General features: G+C 48.9%; 1 protein-coding gene across 4 annotated transcripts in view; it reads left to right on the top strand.

Moving 5' to 3' along the window:
- The window catches only part of TNRC6B (trinucleotide repeat containing adaptor 6B), a 754,281-nt gene that overhangs the window by 514,497 nt on the left and 219,103 nt on the right, over nucleotides 1-20,681 (top strand). For 3 of the 4 annotated variants that reach the window (XM_082265793.1, XM_082265791.1, XM_082265792.1), the window contains one exon: nucleotides 6,738-6,894. In XM_082265793.1, the coding sequence (XP_082121919.1) occupies nucleotides 6,738-6,894 (157 nt within the window). The remainder of the gene's footprint in view (nucleotides 1-6,737; nucleotides 6,895-20,681) is intronic. The other variant, XM_082265794.1, reaches the window with a different exon arrangement.

Genomic DNA, 20,681 nt, shown 5'->3' with positions numbered 1-20,681 from the left:
ACAAGGGTGTCCAGTAAGGATTCAATCTGACAACACTACGGCCGTGGCATGTATCAATCAAGGGGGCACAAGGAGTGCCCTTGCAGCCAAAGAAGTGACTGGTATTCTGAGATTGGCAGACCAACCTGTTCCAGCCCTCTCTGCTGTGCACATTCCAGGGGTGGACAATTGGCAGGCAGACTACCTCGGAGTCTGGGCGAATGGTCTCTCCATTGGGAGGTGTTTCAACAATTGTGCTTCCGGTGGGGGACTCCCGATGTGGATCTACTGGCTTCTTATCTCAACATGAAAGTCCAGAGGTTCGTAGCAAGATCTCCAGACCCCTTGGCAGATGCAGCAGATGCTCTGGTGGCCCCCTGGTTACAGCTCTTGCCAAGACTACTGCGCAGGATTGAGGCAGAGGGGATTCCAGTGATCCTGGTGGCTCCGAACTGGCCTAGCCGATTTTGGTACGCGGAGTTGGTAAGACTGGTCGCTGATGCTCCTTGCCAGCTCACTCTCAGAGAAGATCTGTTGTCTCAAGGTCCGATCTTCCATCCTGCTTTACAGTCGCTGGCTTTACCGGCCTGGCTATTGAAAGCCAGGTACTGAAGGATAGAGGATTGTCTGATTCTGTGATTCCTACTCTTGTTAAGAGCAAGAAACCATACTTCCTGCAAGATCTATCATCGGGCTTAGAAGGTGTATATTACTTGGTGTGAGGCTCGGGGTGTCTCCCCCTGTGCCTTCTCGACATCATGTCAGCTGGAATTTCTACAAGAGGGTGTAGATAAGCACTTGGCTCTGGGCACCATTAAGGGCCAGATTTTTGCGTTTCAATTTTTTTCCAACGCTCGTTAGCCTCAAATTCCTTGGTTCACACTTTTGTGCAAGGAGTTTGCCATATGGCCCCCCTCCTGTGAGGTCTCCGGTGCCCCTGTGGAATCTTAATTTGGTGTTATCTGTTCTTCAAAAAGCTCCTTTTGAGAATATTCGCGAGATTCCTTTGACTCTCACAGAAGGTGGCCTTCTTGGTGACCACGCAGGGTTTCTGAATTGGCTGTGTTGTCCTGTCGGTCACTTTATTTGATGGTTCACAGGGACAAGGTGATTTTCCTTCCCTGTCAGTCATTTCTTCCTAAGGTCGTCTTGGGCTTCTATTTGAATGAGGACACTGTGTTGCCTTCGCTGTGTCCTAAGCCAAAACATCCAAAAGAGATTGCCTTACATTCCTTTGATGGAGTCCGTTCCATCAGGGTGTACCTGGCGGCGACTGAAACAATTCATAAACCAGATTCCTTATTTGTACTTACGGATGGACTCCGTAAGGGGCAGGCTGCGTCTGCTGCAACTATTTCCAGGTGGATCAGGCAGATGGGGGTGCAGGCCTATTCCATTAAGGGTCAGGTCTCTACTTTCCCAGTCAAGGGGCATTCTACAAGGGCGCTAAATGCCTCCTGGGCTTTCAGGCATCAGTGGTCCAGGTGTACAAGGCAGCCACCTGGTCGTCTGTGCATACGTTCACCAAGTCTTACAAGGTGGACATCCTGGCATCTGCGGATGCTGCTTTCTGCCACAAAGTTTTGCAGGCCGCTGTTGTGGAGGCTGCGGCCCATTGAGGGTGTGTTTCTTTTCCTGTTGGTGAGCCCCAGTTGTTCCTATTTGGGCTCCCTATAGCCTGGTTGGCTATTTGTTTTCGGTTAGTTGTTTTTTTGGTAACAATTTGCTGTGTACCCACCCCTCATGATGACACTGCTTTGGAACATCCCAACAGTCAATGAAGATATGAAGCTATGTCCGTCAATGAACGAAATAAAAACTGGATTTTTGTCTTACGTTAAAATCCTTTTCTCCATCAGTCATTGACAAACACAGCACCCACTCCTCTGGAGTTGGGTTATATATTCTTCAGACACTGCTTGTTACAAAACTGACGTCCTAGAGCAGGAAGTGGGAGTATACCCCCTGGGACTGTCCATGGGCGTGGTCAAAGTCTTAGCTTTTGTTAACCCTTTTCTGCCTGGTGTCCTACTCCTAAGAAGAGCAGCATAACCCAACGGTCAATGAAGATATGAAGCTGTGTCTATCAATGAACATCAGAGAAAATGATTTTACAGTAAGACAAAAATCCAGTTTTTCTGAATCTATCACAGTTCCTTGGACCGATTACGGCCTTATACAGCTTCTGTTATAAACAAACGCCTCGCTGTACCTATTGAAGATGTTCTTCTTTTACAGAAAGTAAGAGCTTCTCCTAAAGGCCCATGCAGGCTTAGCCCTGCAACCAACTACTCTGCCTCCCCTAACACTGAAAATTCCTTTAAGGTTGACTGTGCTGCACTGGATCTCCCTTTCTAAAGGTTAATCCAACTCAGTTGCAGTCAGAGTCAGACAATAAAACAGTGGCGTTCAGTATATCAGCCATCAGAGGGACACGATGAGCCTGGCTGCCTTGGAGGAAGCAATCCAGATTATCACTTAGACAAACGCACTGTCAAGAGATTTCTGCAGTCCACATCCCAGGTGTGGACATTTGGCAGGTGTAATATCTAAGCCACCAATGTTTAGACCAAGGGGCTTGGTATCTTCATACACTTTATAAAACTGGTTAGGCCACATCTTGCATTTTTGGTCCAATTTTAGGCACCAGTACTCAGGAAGTATCTCCTTGAACTGGAGAGTCCATAGAAGAGCAGCAAGGCTATTAAGGGGGCTGTAGGACCTTTGTTATGAGGAACATCTACAAAAATTAAAGATATTCAACCCAGAGAAGAGACACTTAGAGAGGATATTCAGTCCCTACAAATATTATAATACGTCCTAGAGGGATACAGGCAAAGGGAGGCCAACTTCTGATCGGATCGCCTAGGTGATTTAAGCATAAGTGGGAGGGGGGAAGGTGGAAAAGCAGAAGTTCTGCTTTAGGAGGGGAGTTGATCACAATATACAAACCTTTAAATATTGACTTTAGGGAGGAAACTATTTATGCTAAGGTCTCTAAATAAGACGTGCAGGCACACCATGAAGTTGGACGAGAGGCAGTTCAGTCTTAAACTGTGTTAGTTTTTTTTACTGTTGGTGCAGTAAGGATGTTGAACCTTCCACAATTGGTGGCATCAGTGGGGAGTGTAGATCATTTTGAAAAACATTTAGATGTGTTTTTTAGTGAACACAATGTACAGAGTTAAGGAACATGGTAGTGACATAAACACTCACATTTTTGTTTAACTGAATGGTCTGGTGTCTTTCTTCAACTATACTGACTGTAACTGTGTGTTCAATCTGATATGGCAAGGATGGGTGATTTCGGATGTGGAAAACTTGACCTCCAGATTCAACCACAAGCTACCGCTGTAGCCAGAACAGGAGGTTCTCTATTCCTGGCCTTGGATGCCCTAATAATCCTCTGATCTCCGGTCAGACTTATCCATAGCTTCCCTGCGCTGCAAGTTCTGCCTCGTCTACTCCACAAATGTTAGCAAGAAAGAAAAGCACCAAACTAGCCCAGAAGAACATGGTACACAGACATTCAAAGACCTCTAGCAAACAACCCTGGGCCTCTTCCCAACAGGCCAGTTCTGCTATCTCAAAGTCCTCTATTCCGTACTGCTTCTCAGTCTCTGACCTTAACAGCATGGCTTTTGAAATCCAAGTCTTAAAGGACAGAGGGATTTCTAAGTCTGTTTCCTACCTTGCTGAAAGAAAGAAAGCTACTTGCAGGATTTGTTTAGCGTACCTGGAGATCTTATTTTGCCTGTTGTGAGTGCAGTTAATTCAGTTCCAGAGAATATTCTTTCAAGCATTCTGGCATTCCAGCAGACCTTCGTCAAAGCTGGTCTCCATGCGCCTTTAAAGGGTGGGTCTGGCTTCCCTTTGCCTTTAAACCCACCTTTGAACCTCTCAGATATTCCCCTACAGGGTTTTCCCGTAAATTAGCCTTTTTGTTAGCTATGCCATCCTATCAGACATGTTCCTAAACTGACATCCCTTTCCTTAAGAGCCTGCTCATACTTTCTCAAAATTATCTAGGTGGACATCAAATCTTACACAGATGCAGCTTTTGGTCTCAAGGTTTTCACACCAGTACTCTGAACTTGAGTCTTTTGACCATATTTTTTGGCACAGTTCTGTTTGTGTAGTGGTTTCCCACCCTTCCTCTTCATTGCTTTAGGACATCTTATGTTGAATGAATAGGTTTCCTGTGTCCTGAACTATACTGTATGGTTAAAATAAAAGTATCTATATTTGCAGTCATACTTCCAATAATCATACATATAGCTTAAAACAAGCCCACAGATTCTAGCATGAACAGATCTTCATGTCCCAGTCCTATTCCATCAGAAATTTGGCAGGCAGAATTCTTCCGTTATAAACATCTTGACTTGGGAAAATTATATTTTCGTCCAGAGGTGTTTTGAGACCTCTTTTGCCGGTAGTTAATGCCAGATGTGGATCTTCTGGCCTCCACTTTCAACAGCAAACTGAGCAAGTTTGCACTAGTGCAGAGTCACTAGGTCAGCATAACCTGATCTATGCTGTGCTTCCTCTGAAACTTCCTTCTTCACCTGGTCTGCAGGACAAAGATGTGATTCTCATCAGACCAAACTAGCCAAGGTAGATATAGTACTCAAGCCACATCAGACTCCCTGTAAGCTCTCTGTGGGCTCTCCCAAATCATGTGCATCTTTTTTTCTCAAGGTCCGATTTGCCACCCTTGTTCTCAGTTGCTGGTTTTAGTGGCTGTCTGTTGAAGTCCGGGTCCTTTGGAGTAGGGGCCTATCTGATTTGGTTAAAGTGTAAGTCCAGGCAAAAACTAATGAACTTTAAACCTGCTTTCTGCCACATTCTAAACCTAATCTATTTTACCCTGTAAAGCAGAAATCGCTGTACTTGCCTATTCTGCAGGCGATCCCATCCTGTTTCCAGCAGCGGAAGCGGTATACAATAGAGGACCGACAACGGCTGGGAAGTGATGTCACCCATAGACTTACAATGTTTTTCTATTGTCAGCTGCCTTTCCTGCACCTGCCTTCACACTGAAGCCGCTTCTAATGGCTGATGCTAGGACCAGGCTGGATTGGCTGCAGAATAGGCAAGTATAGCGATTTTTGCTTTAGAGGGTTAGATAGATTCGATTTAGAATGTGGCAGAGAGCAGGATTAGTGTTCGGTATTGCCTGGACTTCCAATACCAGCCAATACCTCTAGCAAGAAGTTATGTTTCTCAAGGGTGTTCTGTCCACCATCTGTGTATGGATCGCCACCAGGTAACCATATTGCATTGCATTTTACAGAAAATTGCAGCACTGCGGATTGAAAAAGAAAGGAAATTTTAATAACATTCAATTACAATATGACTTGTGTAGCATTTGTATAAGTTACTGTATGTTATTATTTTTATTTTTTTTTTTTTTTTTTTATATATTATTGCTAATTTTTTTTCTCATGAAAGTGGAGTTACCCTTTAAGGACAACTTCCACCCTTACCTGTCAAGCACACTCCACTAGATCAGTTGATGCTTCATGGTCTTTTCAAGTGGTTGTTAACGCACCTATTGTTACTACATTCCCCTCTGTTATAAAAAATGCTGTGCCCCACTGTATGTATTTTCTAAAAATTCCGCCGATAAATCTCTTATTTTATAGCGCCGATCAGCAGTCACATGACTGGCAGTCTCTCTCCTCTCCAGGTCTGACAGCAAAGCGGGCAGGGCTGAGAATCCCCCCGCTGACGTGACCGCCGAGCGGAGCAATAAAATAAGGTAGGTATTTGTCGGCTGATTTTTTAGAAAACACATACAGTGGGGCACAGCATTTATTATAACAGAGGGGATTGTAGTAGCAACAATAAGTTATACCAGCAGAAAGGGGGAGGGGGCAATGGTACGAGCTGACAGGCAGGGAGGGAGGGCGGATGAGGACACGAGCATAGAGGAGAGCAGGACTGCGAATGACGGAGGCACGTAAATGGACCATGGTGTCAGGGCTCAGCAGCCATGATAAACTGTTGTCGGTTTGCAGAGGGGAGGGTATAGCCAGGCAGGATCAGCCAGGTATTTCAGGTGTTACAGGGGGCAATATGACGCAGAAAAAGCACTGTGCTATATAACTTTAAGGGAACAGGATTTTTAATTTTTTCTCTTTGGGTTAACAAATACTTTAGGCACCAGTCATCTGTTTCTAAGGCTTGCAAGGCTTCCACCAGGTCTACTGTTCACATGTTTGTTTGCTTTACCACGTGAATGTTCTTGCCTTATCCGGTACCATGTTTGGTCATAAGCTTCTTCTAGCAGCAATGTGCACTGTTGAACCCCATGTGTTATAGTTGTCCAGCATCTCAAGTTATTTCACCCTGTGTCCCTAATAAACAATTGATAAAACAGGATTTTTCACTAACTGTAAAATATTTTTCTTGAAGTTCATTAAAGGACACAGGTCCCATCCCTTGGATATAATGATCCTTACCTACTAGGCTTTTCCACAAAAGTGGAGCATGTTGGCAGTGGCAAGGGTTATATTACACAGCTTTGTCTGCCAATGTCCAATCTCCTCAAGGCAGCAGCAGAACCCAGTGTCTCAGAATTACTACATCCTGAAGAAAAAGATTTAATGTTATGTCCAAAATTCTGTTTCATGATACCTGCAGCAAGTTCTTTAGATGTGAACATTAATTGTTGAATTTAAAAGTATCTGAAGTTTTACAAGTATTAAATTTTTTGCTCTGTAATACACACATTTGTCTCTGTTTCATCTATGCAGCAGTTGGCACGAATGGTAAGTGCACTCCAACAGCAACAGCAGAGGCAGCCAGGAATGAAGCACTCTCCTTCTCATCCAGCTGGATCTAAGTCTCACCTGGATCCTGTGGGGATTTCTGACCTGCAATCCAAGGGGCACATGCCAGGATATAGCTCTGGTTCGTATGGGTTCTTAGAGATTTGCTGGAATAATGTAATGCCAGATTCACAACCAATCATAACATGTTTTACATATTTTGTTGCTGTATGTTTTCTACTGTGGCATTTATTTACATTACATTTGATTGGAAATGTCTGTTTTCAATGGAAGGTTCTACACTCTACATAAGGCAACCTTCTATATTCTTTAGGCGTTTGGTGCATAGCAGAGTGTGGATTGATCAGCCCTGACCAGCCTCTCACAACACATGTAAAGCTCAGCCCTGACCAGCCTATTACCACACATGTAAAGCTCATCTCTGACTAGTCTCCCACCAACCTTTTGAAGTTCCGCTCTGACCAGCCATTTACAGTTCCTGTGAGGCTCGTTCCTTACCAGCCACTCACAGTCCATCTTAGGTTCAGTCATGACTAGTCACTCATAGCCTATGTAAGGCTTTGCTCAAATCCTAAAGTCATATTAAATGTTCAATATTTTTTTTTTTTTTTAATCAAAATAAACTTGTTTATACTTACCTGCTTTGAGCAGTGGTTTTGCACAAAGCAGCCCCGATCCATCATTGGGTCTCTGGCCGGTGCTCCTGCTTACCCCCCCCCCCCTCCCCCTTTCCTTAGCACTTGTGCATTTTCACTCCTGAGCTCCACTCTGTGTGTCCATTGACTTGGCCCCTCCCCCCACTCCCTCCTCTCTGGCTGTGATTGACAGCAGCAGGAGCACATTGCTGGATCAAGATCGGCCTCAGGTAAGTATTTGAGGAGGGGGGGGGGACTGGGGAGGAACCTGCACGCAGAGGGTTTTTACCCTAATGCAGGTAATACAATAAAGCAGTTGTAAAGTCAGAGAGGTTTTTTTATCTCAATGCTTTCTGTGCATTAAGATTAAAAGCCTTCTGTGTGTAGCAGTCCTTCCAGTACCCCTAATACTTACCTGTGCCCCCTCTCTGTCCAGCGATGTCCACGAGTCCCTCGGCCGTCCTGGGACTCTCCCTCCTGATTGGCTGGGACAAAGCTGTGGCGCCATTGGCTCCTGCGGCTGTCAAAGTCAGTGAGCCAATCCAGTTTTTTTCTCTGCGACTCTATGCGGCTTTCCGGAGCGGCATATCCCGGGCAACAGGCCATACCCAGACCCCTCTGGACTGGAAGATGGCAGGACTAGCCTGAAATGTGTCCTTTGGACACGAGTTCTTCATTGTTGCTCTTTCCAGTCCTCTGTGTATTGTTACTTAGCCACAGAGTGCTCGCCAGGTTCAGAGTTTTGGCACAGCCCCTGGTACGACCTGGTCTCTGAGGACCATTTTAAAATTCCAACCACTCCAATCTTACCTCTGCAAAGGTTAAGTCTGAAGGTGTTGATAACTGCTAGATGGAGTTTTGCACACTTTCTACCCTATTACCTGTTATTCAGCATAGAGCATGGGTCAGCTACCAGTAGATCGTGGCCAGGTGACTGGTAGATCATGAAAACAGTATCTCTTCTGCACTCAAGTGGCATGGTCTGAATGGTCTTAATGCACAAAACTAGCAGTCTTGCTGCCCCCTCAGGACCAAGGGTATCCATCAACACTATAAAACAACAAGAGAAGGGCGCACCAACCTTGTACATTACCACTAAAAAAGTTTATTAAAATCAAAATTAGGTCTGCGAGTATAATGTATTCTACCTATTTGGATTTTAATAAACTTTTTTAGTTGTAATGCACAAGGTTGGTGTGCCCTTCTCTTGTTGATTGACTGGTAGATCACGGTCTGGGCTTGCTAACCCTGCATCCCAGAGCATCAAACAGTGCAGTGCAGAGGGACTACTTGTAAAGTTTAGCTGTAATAGGGAGCAAGAGCCTCATAAGCTGATGCCTCCTCTGTAGTGCTGACTCTTGTACCATGCGGAGTGAGGCTAACTGCTCTCCATCTCTTATTCCGGCTAGCGGTCCCCAGAGTGTTGCCAGCAGCATGAAAGAAGAGATCTTCAGGTCAGTGTGAAGCAATACACTGAGCATATTAGTATAAGGTTGCTTTCACAGTTATGTGCTGCGGTTTACCCGCACCACAGGTGCGGTATACCCTGCAGCTTTCCTGCGGGTTTGCTGTGTTTAGCCATAGACATTCACCCGCGATACAGGTAAACTGCAGCACATGAATGTTAAAGTAGCCTTATAGGGGGGGGAGAAAAGTAAGGGTTTATTTACATTTGTAGTTTGAACTTGTACCTATAGGTAAGCCTTTACTAAGGCTTACCTATAGGTACTGTAAATATCTCCCAAACTTGCACCGTTTAGGAGATATTTAGGAGATATTTTCTTTTAATGCAGCCAATGACGTCATCGGCGCATGCGCTCTGAAGGAACGGCCAACCGTGCAGTTCCTTCAGAGCCCTGTGCTGTGAGTGATGTAACCGCGCTTCCGGCCAATCGGAAGACCGGAGGACGCGATCCAGGAAGCTGGACGGCCTTAACATGTCACCCGTTCTGTCACTGAGTGGGCGGCACTGTGGGGGCTTCGTTCTAAGGTAAGTATTTCATAATGAGCTAGTATGCTATGCATACTAGCTCATTATGCCTTTGTCTTACAGGGCTTTTTTTTTTTTCATTTTTTTAACCACTTAAGCCCCGGAAGATTTTACCCCCTTCCTGACCAGGGCCTATTTTGCGATTCGGCACTGCATGACTTTAACGGGCAATTGCGCGGTCGTGCGACACTGTACCTAAACGAATTTGACGTCCTTTTTTTCCCACAAACAGAGCTTTCTTTTGGTGGTATTTGATCACCTGTGCAATTTTTTGATCATGCGCTATAAACAAAAAAAGAGCGTCACATTTTTTTTATATGAAATTCCCCACAAAAAAAATGTAAAAATCAAAATTTTTTAACATTTTCAGCCAATTTGTTTTATGCTACATATGTTTGGTAAAAAAAAATTGCAAAAAGCTTATTTTGATTGGTTTGCGCAAAAGTTATCGCATTTACTAACAAAGGGAAAGATTTTTGTTGTTTTTTTTTTAACGCGTAATGGCGGCGATCTGCTATTTTTTTTTTTTTTTTTTTTGCAGTACTGCGACATTGCGGCGGACAGATCGGACCCTTGACTGACATTTTTGACACTTTTGGGGTTACCAGTGACATTACTACAGTAATCGGTGCTATAAATATGCACTGTTACTGTAAAATTACACTGGCAGTGAAGGGGTTAACTTTTTTTGAGAGGGAGGGGTTATGTGTGTCCCTAGGGGCGTGATTCTAATTGATTGGCTGTGGCTTGAGGTGTAGGAACAGTGATCAACGGTCCTACACAGGGGAGAATGACAGGCGGCTTTGTTTACATTAGCCGCCTGCCTTTCTCCCTCTCCACCCGACGATCGCGAGTGACCGGCGGACATCGGGTCCGCCGGTCACACGCGCGGGGGGTCCGTGACTGTGCGGGAGCGCGCCCTAAGGTGGCACGCGCTCGCTCCCTCCCTCCCTAGACCCTCACAGGCTAGCGACGTAGTACTACGTCGCTTTGCCTGTGAGGGGCTGACCGCCACAGTAAATAGTCGTGCGGCGGCCAGCAAGTGGTTAAGGAGGGTTTACTTCCTCTTTAACCCACATTAGCTGCAGTGCCCAGGGGTGTACACATGCCGCAGCAGGAGTTATACGTCCTGTCATGGTTTGTGGGTGCAGCACCTGCCGAGCATGACTCATTCAAATGAATGAAGCCGCTCTACAAATGCTCTGAACCTTGTTGGTTGCTCTGCAACCCCTTGGACCCCGCAGAAGCATGCAGTTGTGGGGGGCCTGCAGAGTTGCACTATTTATTCGAATAGGTCACATTTGGCAGGCGGTACCACCCACCAAAGCCAACAGGGGGTTTAAGTCCCGCTGCAGCATACATCTTTTGCCTGATGCCTCAGCAGCTAAAGGGGGTAGGTATTTTGGGGGCTGTAAATCCTCAAATCAACCACAGGGTTTTACTACCCCCAACTTTGTGTGAACGAGCTCTAGGGGTGCCATTGCGGAATACAACTAAGGGCTCATTCACAAGTGCAGCAGACGCTGCTGCTCCTCTGAAAAGCGATCCAAGTGCGTTTGACAGGTGGTGAGGAGGTGATACGTTGCCTCCTCGCTGCCTGATTTAAACCCATGATTTACGTGCACTGCATGCGATTGCGACATGGTAGTATGGCAATTAGAGTTTTAAATCAGGTGACACTGTGCCCGATGATCTTTGACTCCTCCCATGTTGTTCAGTTAGATCTCCACCTCTTTAAGGTTTACTACCCTTGGCCTAGAGGAAGCAACTTTCCACTGTTGTTCGGGCTTCTGAAGCAATTTGTAGATCACTGGTCTTGTTCCACTGTTCGCCTACAGTGACCTAATCCCCTCAGATCATCTAATACCTTCTTCAGCATGAGCTGCTCCAGCTTTTGAGTACACAAGGCCTTGCCTCATTTTGGTCCTAATTGATTTCTGCTATGCAGTGCACCAAGTAATTTAGAAGACAGAACGTTTTACTGCAAAAGATGACCTCACTCCTGCAATCTGTTGCTCTGGGTGGTCATCTCTGTATTTTCAGTAGAGACATACACCTGTGATCTATAACTTGGGACCCCTATTACTAAAGTTCCCTCCCTAATGGAGCCTTGGTGTGAGGCTGAGAACTCCCATTTGGCCACAAAATTGTAATATCCGCTTTAGATTTTTTGGTCGGTTTGTACACACCTACTAGTGCAGATTTCACAATCCTAAAACAAAAAAAAAGACTCCCACCCTCATTGTTCTTGTGTGCCAGTTTCAGTGCAATATGTTTTTACCTCTGCCTATATCCATTTTTTTTTTTTAATACAGCTATAATTCACCCCACTCTCTCCTGTAAAAAGGCTTACTACCCTTCTCTTTCCCTTCTGTAAGGGTTTCATTTTTCTTCTCTCCATTAGGATTATCTGCTGAGAGGGCTCTTGCATCTATACAGGTCCCTGTAAGAGGTTACTTATCTACCAAACATCATCATTCTTATGGAACGACCTCTCCCAGAATTGAATGGTTGGACGTTTCAGCATAAGCTTCCAGCTGTAGACTGGTTGTCTTTCCTCAAAATACTTTGTCTAGCCAAGATTCCTTTCCCTGAAGTCAAGAGTTAAATATGTTAGTCTTAGGCTTTTACACTAGTAAACATTCCTTGTCAATATACGTTTTCTTTTCCTGTTCAGGTAGTTATTCCACCTATTTTCTTTGTGGTATGATTGGTTGGCCTACACATTAATTCAAGCCTATCATTCTACAGGTAGGGGTTTTCTCTTACTGGATTACCTGTCTTAGGCTGGAGCGCAAGATTGATCCTCTGTGCTCTCCCAATGGGTTGTTGCAATTTCCATATTTTACCCTGCTTCCTCTATTCTTCATTCAGGTTCCTACAATACTCTGTGATTTCAACTCTGTAACCTTTTTGCCCCCCCCCCCTTTTTTTTGGACTTCTTTTTGACATCCCAGATTTCTAACTTTTACTACAGTATATATTTGTGTAATTGGACAAAAATAGGATTTCTCTTACGTCCTCCAACAGTCGCCGCCATCTTCATATTCGTCACAATGGGGTATTAGACTTTGCTCCGTAGGAGTAGCTAGGCAACAGAATATGTCAATATTAAAGCTTTTAACATATCCCCACCCCAGGGGGTGGTCCCCTCAGTCTATACCCTCCTGCTTCCTGTTTCCTGCTTCAGTTTCAATGTCTAGCTTGTCAGGAGTAGCTGGATGTCTCTATGCTGGGGCATTTTGTCTCAGCCTTCTCTCTTTTTTGATTTTATTTGAGTTTTTTCTCTCTTTCTTTATTTAGCTGTTATTTTTACCAGCAATAGTTGGATCTTCGGATGAAGAGGATAATGCGGGCTGCGTCTCGGGCTGACTCCCCTGGTCGCAGGTTGTGGGTCAGTGGCTTCTCAGCCCGCCATCGAGCGTTCAGTCAGGTACCGCTCCTGAGTTTTCTGAACGACCCATCCCTGTTCCGTGCAGGGATGCTAGGGTGAGGTGGCTACCTCACTGGACGCTGTGCGGTTTCTCAACCCACCTTCTGCTGCGTCCTGGATGCGACTCTCCCTGTCTCATGTACAGCGGCTTGTTCGCCTGTGCGGGTCCCCCACGCCATGTAAGAGGTAAGTGTATTCATGTGGGGACCTGTCTGTCTGGGGGGTGTCAGTCTGGGACTGTGTTACCTTGCCCTGTGTTCACACTATTGATGTTTCCCTATCTCTCACACTGCATGCTGTGGGCTGCAAGGAGGGGGGGCTGTGCTGCACTTCTGTGTCAGTCTGAGTGTGTGAACGGCTGTGTGCTGTGGAACTTGATGCTATCATGTTTGGGGCACATTACAGCGCCGCTGCGGCGGTCCACCATGTTCTTTATGACTATGTGGTGTATTTTTATTCCACCTTCATGAGGTGGGGGAGCGGCGGTTTCGGCGCCATTTTGGCTGTACTCGCTCCGGCCGCATGGTACACATGCATGGCGGCCATTTTCTTGTAGCCTCCCATAGGCTTTAATGGAGCGCCCTGAATATCAGCAATTCCTTTTCTACAGGAGCACCGATCTGGCCAGCAGCAGCAGCGGTCTCTCCAGGTTTTTCCCCTCTATTCTCTGTATCCTTGCCTGAGTATAACTTCTCCCTGTGGGGGTCCCTGGTGTGGGTGTGCTTGTGTGGTGGTGGGCTACGTTCGCAGCGCCTTATTTAAAGGGGCGGTCACCCATTTTATTTTACTCATTTTGGGGCATGGATTCTCAGGAAAGCAAATTTCCTGTCACATTGGTGGGAAGCCAGGGGACTGCGGTTTTCCCCCTCGGGGGGGGGGGGGGGGTTTGGCTGCGATTGTGGCTAGCCTTGCGACTCAGGTGCAATTGCTGATGGCTGCTCAATCCTCAAAGTTTTCAATTTCCTCTGATTCAGAGGGTGTTGGTGATGGGGCTGCTGTTGCTGGGGTCTCCTTGTCGGGGTCCCGTTCCTCCCTGGACCTTTTAGGGTCAGAAATGGAGGCTGAGGTTGAGGGGGTTGATATTTCTCCCCCTGGCTCGTCTGAAGAGCTTGCACTCATGGATGAATTGGTTGCTTCTATCAAGCAAACACTGCGTTTACAGGATGAACCTTGTCCTCCTGCTGCCTTGGCGGCTTATGGGACGCAGAAAAGACGCAAAACATCGCAGGTATTTCCCTGCACTGATGATTTTCAATGCGCTGTAAAGGAACATTGGCGTAATATACGCAAGCCTTTTGCTATACCAAGTAGGTTTAAGCTGCGCTATCCTTTTACGCCCGCTACTGATGGGCGTTGGTGTGTCCCACCTCCGGTGGATCACGCAATAGCGGTTCTGAATAAGCCCACTGCGATTCCTGCTGAGGATATCCCGGTGGTCCGGGATGCCACGGACAAACGGACGGAGTCCCTTTGCCGTCATGCCTATTCTATTATGGGTTCTATGCTGAAAGCTTTATTTGCTTCACTTATGGCGGCCCAGGCTGTCGCGAGCTGGACGCAGGTGCTTAATCGCGTCCTGGTGGCTGATTCTGCCCTCCAGGCGACTTTGGATATGGTGGATCAAATCCACCAGGGTGTCATGTATTTGTGTGATGCGGACCTGGATATGGTTCCGTTGGCTGCACGTGTACATGGTGTGGCGGTATTGTCTCGCCGTTTTGGTTTGGTTGAAGTGTTGGTCGGTGGACCAATCTTCGCGTAAGACCTTGGCTAATCTGCCCTATGATGGTTCTCGCCTTTTTTGGTGAGTCCCTAGATACGTTAATTAGGGGGATCACGGGTGGTTACCCTAATCCCACAAGGCTAAGACGGCTCCTGGTAAGAAGCCGTGGACTGGTAAGCAAAAGTCCGGCCAGTCCGGTTCAGCGGCCCACAACAGTGCGGCCTGAAGGGGCGCCCTCACCCGACTCTGGGGTGGGGGGACGCTTGCTCGGTTTCCTTCAGCCATGGCTGTCCCGGGTTCGGGACAGGTGGGTTCAGGAAATCGTTCAATCTGGCTACGAGATCGAGTTTCTCTATAGGCCGGAGCGCAGATTTTTTCCCTCAAATCTTCTACTGTCCCCGGAGCGTTTGCGGGATCTGCATCTAGCGGTGCAGGACCTGAGGGCTCAGGGAGTGGTGGTCCCGGTGCCTCATCGGGACAGGTTTCGGGGGTTCTATTCCAATCTGTTCACCGTGCCCGGGAAGGAGGGCAAGGTACGTCCGATTCTGGACTTAAAGGCACTGAACCGCTTTGTGCGGGTGCGCAAGTTCCGCATGGAATCTCTGCGGTCGGTGGTGGCTGCCCTGGTTCCGGGGGAGTTCATGGCTTCCATCGACTTGAAGGATGCGTATCTTCACATCCCGAATTTCGAGGGTCACCAGAGGTACCTTCGATTCGCCATAGCGGAGGATCAATACCAATTTGTGGCGTTGCCCTTTGGTCTCGCCTCGGCTCCACGGGTGTTCACCAAGGTGCGGGTACTGGTTTTGGCTTTGTTGAGAGCCCAGGGCGTCTCTGTCCTAGGGTATCTGGACGATATTCTGGTTCGGTCTGCGACCAGCCAGGGTCTGGAGAAGGCTCTGTCCGTTACGATGCAGTCTCTGCAGGAGTTTGGTTGGACGATAACTTTTCCAAAGTCAGCACTGTGCCCATCGGTTCGTCTCCCTTACCTGGGAATGGTTCTGGACTCTGTCCAGGCGAAGGTCTTCCTACCGGACGACAAACTCAGGACTCTTCAGGAAGGAAGTCAGGTCCCTCCGGGACGCTCCGTCCTCGTCCACTCGGACGTGCATGAGATGTCTGGGATTGATGGTCTCGGCTTTCGAGGCGATTCCCTTCGCCCAGTTTCACACGCGGGGTCTCCAAGCGGAGATCCTGTCCAGGTGGGACGGGCGACCGCGATCTCTGGATCCGGATTTCGTTGGGCCATCGCACCAGAAGGGTTCTTCTGTGGTGGCTCCTGTCCCCGCCGGTGTCAGGGGGCAAGTCTTTTCGTCCTCTCTCATGGACGGTGGTCACCACAGATGCCAGCCTGTCGGGCTGGGGTGGTGTTCTGGGCGTTCTGTCCGCCCAGGGAACTTGGTCGGAGGGGGAATCCTCCCTTCCGGTCAGCATTCTGGAATTGCGTGCGATGATTCTCTGCCTTCAACGTTGGCCGGACTGGCTGCAGGGCTGTCCGGTTCGGGTGCAGACGGACATTGCCACGGCGGTGGCTTACGTCATTCGCCAAGGGGACACCAAGGGGGCCCGGGTGGCTCGGGAAGTGACCGACATTCTGTCTTGGGCCGAGACGCATGTCCCGGCGATATCTGCGGTTCACATTCCAGGGGTTGGAGAACTGGCGGGCGGATTATCTGATGCCGCCAGTCCCTGGACCAGGGGGAATGGCCCCTCCGTCCGGGTGTTCTCCAGATGTTGTGCGCGACGTGGGGTCTTCCGGAGGTGGACCTGTTCGCGTCTCGTCTGTACAGCAAGGTGTACAGGTTCGTGGCAAGGCCACGCGATCCTCGGGCAGACGCGTCAGACGCGTTGGTAGCTCCGTTGCATCGGTACAGACTGATGTATGCGTTTTCACTGTTTCAATTGCTGCCCAGGTTCCTTCGCAGGTTCGTCTCGGAACCAAAACACAGTGATTCTTGTGACACCGGACTGGCCTCGCCGGTCCTGGTATGCAGACCTCGTGCATTTGGCGGTCGACGCCCCGTGGCGTCTGCCTCTTCGGGAAGATCTCCGGTCTCAAGGGCTGATATTTCATCCTGCCTTGCAGTCGCTGGCTTTGCCGGCCTGGCTGTTGAAACCGAGGCCCTGAGGGTTAGGGGTCTCTCCCCTGAGGTCATTCACACTTTGATCGACGCGAGGAATTTTTTCCTCGGGGTAGGTCTTTTACCGTATTTCGGAGGCCTATTTTGCCTGGTGTGAGTTCAGGGGGTCTTCACCTCGCCCGTGGTCGGTGTCTGGGGTGTTGTCCTTCCTTCGAAAGGGTGTTGACAGCGTTTGGCGCTGGCTATGATCAAGGGTCAGGTGTCTGCGATGGCCGTTCTTTTTTCAACGTCCTATGGCATCTATCTCCTTGATTGGCACTTTTGTTCGGGGGCATCTGGTCCCTCCTAGGAGGGTGCCTCTGCCTCCTTGGGACTGGAATCTTGTTCTTTCCGTGTTACAACATGGTTCTTTTTTGAACGGATCGGGTAAATCTCGTTGTCTATGTTGTCCTAGAAGGTCACCTTTTTTGGTGGCGATCAATTCGGCTCGCAGAGTGTCGGAGCTGGCAGCCTGTCCTGCCATTGTCCGTATCTGGTCAATCACTTGGTTAAGGTGGTCTTGCGACCTAACCCTTCTTTTTTTCCGAAGAGGGTTTCGGAATTTCACCTCAATGAGGACATTGTCTTGCCTTCGCCTTGCGCGAAGTCTAAACATTCGGAGGAGGTGGTGTTGCACTCCTTGGATGCTGTTCATGGCGATTAGGGTTTACCTAAAATCGTCTGAATCTTTTCACAAGTCGGATTCTTTGTTTGTCCTTCCGGGGGTCCTCGGAAGGGCGTGGCGGCGTCGGCTTCTGCCGTCGCCAATTGGTTCAGAGAGGCCGTTGAACAGGCCTATGCTTTGCGGGGAAAAGTTTCCCTTATGCCTGTGAGGGCGCACTCTACCAGATCTCTGAGTACGTCTTGGGCCTGTCGTCATGGGGCTTCTGTGGCCCAGGTGTGTAGGGCGGCGACTTGGTCGACCGTGCACACCTTCACTCTGTTCCACAGAGTGGATGTTCAAGCATCGGCAGATGCTTCCTTTGGCCGCAAGGTTCTTAGTGCGGCGGTCCCTTAGGGTCCCTGGTTTTGGGCCTTTGGGCTGTTTGGCTTCCCCGGGTTCCCCTCTTTCCCCCCCCCCCCAGCCCCTCTAAATTTTCGGTGGTCACTGCGGGTCTTCCGACCTCCCCCCTGGGGGAGGTTACGAGCTGGCTTTTGCCACATGCTCTTAAAGGGGGGGCTTGTTGGAGTTTGTGCTGGCCGGGTTTTTCCTGGTGAGCAATGGGGGATTAAGCAGGGTTCCTCGCCACCCTGGGTGTTGGTGACTAGGGCAGGGATGTCCTCTGGGCTCCCTGCTGCAGTTGTTAGGCTAGGGGAGCGGATGGTTTAGCATCCGCGGGTCCGCGCCTCACGCGGCCGGATGCGGACAAAAATTAGGCCGCAGCCTACTGATTCAGAGCTATGTGGGGCAGTCCCAGTAAACGTGGCTAAAGCCACTACCCTCCATTTCGGCATCTGCCCTCCTCTCCACTGCCCCTGGGGGGTCTTCTACCCTAGGGCCCGTGCCCAAGCGGCTGGGCGTCCACAAAAATTTAGGCTACGGCTTGCGGCATACTAGGCCATGCGGCCGAGTAGGGCGCCTCTGTTGGGGGGCCCTAGTGACGTTAGCTGAAGCCCCCGCTCTTCTTTTGGGCTTCTGCCTGGCTGGGATCCACGCACTTGCGGCTTGGCCTCCACAAAAATTATGGCCGCGGCCTACTAGGTCATGCAGCCAGCTTGGCACCTCCCTTGAAAGGGGTGGGGCTGTGGGGCAGTTTATTTTTTGATGGCAGCCATGTTGCCATTGTGTAGGACATCTGCCCCATTTTAGTGCTGCGGGGCCATCATGGCACCCTGCCCAGTGGGCGACCCCCTTTTAAGGTGGGGATTTCCTATTATGCAGGCCTTTATGGAGGGGCTCGGAGGGCGACCCCCCCCCCCCCTTGTTTTTTTGCGGGGTCCAGTAGGTGGTCCATTCGTGGGCCCTTGGTCAGCGTCCCTCCCCTGACTGTTATGTTTTCTGGGTGAGCTTAGTATATAGCCCCCCGCCCTCCCCTGCCTCATCTGTCTCCTCAGATCCTGAGTCTGTTTCCGCCGCCATGGTTGAGAGTCACCCTACTGTTTCTGCGTCCACACACCCTTAGTGCTCAGCTAGTGAGGATAATTCCTCTGCTCCTCTCGCATGAAAAGGCACTGTTGGATGCACTGATTATGTTGCGTGAAAGTGCGTGAAATTTTAAAAATGGAGAATGTGGCTTTTGCTGCGTCAGATGCGACTGTCCCTTTTGGCACCCACAGGCCCTCCAAAGCAGCGAGGGTGTTCCCGTTGTCTGCTTACTTTGACAATATTGTCATAAAACAGTGGGGTTGGTTGTCCAAAACGCACTCTTGTGTTCCCTAAGCATTTTGCTATGCGGTATCTTTATGAGGATTCCCCGCTTAAAAAGTGTACGGTTCCACCTGTGGTGGACTTGCCTCCTTCTAGTGGATCATCGGTTTGGTGCTTCCTTGGATGACATCATTAAGGGTCTCACAGGGGGGAAGAATACTCTTCTTTTGCAGGCTACCTTTCGTTCCTCAGGGTCTCATGACAAGGATCAAAGCCCTTCTGGGCCTCCACCGGAGGTTCCAAGAGGACCTGATCTGGCAAGCCACGAGCGGGCTCTTTCAGACCTGCGGACAAGGCTTCCTCTGCATGAAGGGGCACCCTCACCCGTATCTGGGGTGGGGGGGACGTCTTCATTGGTTTTCGGATCCATGGACCTCCCTGATACAGGACAAGTGGATCCACAAAGTCCTTCGGTCCGGCTTTAAGATCGAGTTTGTCTTATCCACCTGAAAGGTTCTTCTCTTTCAACCTGCACTTGTCCCCAGATCGCTTACGGGGTCTCTTTGGGGCAAGACCAGACTTGGTTTTTCAAAATGTAATTGTTCTTGTTCCGACTTCAGAAAGTTTTCAGGGGTTTTACTCAAACCTCTTTACAGTTCCCAGGAAGGAAGGCATGGTATGTTCAATTCTGGACCTCAAGACGCTAAGCTGCTTTGTGCGGGTACAGAAGTTTGGAATGGAATCCATTCGCACGGTAGTGGCGTCCCTACATCAGGGGGATCTTGGGTCTTCACAAAAGTGTTGGCCCCGGTGCTAGCATTGTTGCGTCAGCGGGGGATCATGGTACGGGGGGTACCTAGACGATCTTCTGCAAGCGTAGCCTCCGACTGCTCTGATGGACAACTTGGAAATTACTCTGTGAACTTTGAGGAAGTTTGGTTGGCTTATGGACCTTCAGAAGTCTGCTCTGGTTCTGTCCACAAAACTGGACTATCTGGGTCTGACTCTGGACTCGGGCTCAGCCAGAGTGTTTCTTCCTCTGGACAAATTCCAGACATTGCAGGAGGCGATTTAAGTTCTGTTGTCCAGCAGACGGTCATCCCTCCAGGCTTGTATGCGGGCGCTGGGCCTGATTGTGTCTACCTTCGAGGCAGTTCCGTGTGCACAGTTCCACACGAGTTCTCTGCAAAAAGATTCTGGTGAAATTGGACAAGAACCCACGGTCTCTAGAGGTGGCTTCCTTCTCTGAAGAGTCCGGACTGCCCATTAATGCACTGGAACTCCGAGCGATCAGACTTTGTCTGGATCATTGGACAATTTGTCTTCAGGGGTGTCCGGTATGAATTCAACTGGACAATGCCAAAGCCATGGGGGCACAAGAATTGTCCTGGTGGGATTCTAAGGTGGACATACCGATTTGTTGCAGCCCTCTCTGCTGTACACTTCCCAATGGAAGGTACAGAGATTTGTGGCATGGTCTGGGGGATTCTCTGGCCAACGCCACAGACGCATTAGTGGCTCCTTGGAGTCAATATTGTCTGAGTTACGCCTTTCCCCCTCTCAAACTTGTGTCAAGACTCCTGTTCAGGATTGAGACAGAAGGGATTCGGGCTATTTTAGTGGCTCCAGACTGGCCTCGCCGGTCTGGTACGCCGTTCTGGTATGGCTGGTTGGCGATGCTCCTTGGAGACTTCCTCTC

The sequence above is a fragment of the Pelophylax lessonae genome, assembly GCF_965119305.1.
Source record: "Pelophylax lessonae genome assembly, chromosome: 8".
NCBI classification, from domain to species: Eukaryota; Metazoa; Chordata; class Amphibia; order Anura; family Ranidae; genus Pelophylax; species Pelophylax lessonae.
Note: the sequence above shows the minus strand (reverse complement) of the source record. Positions and strands in the feature narration are given on the sequence as shown.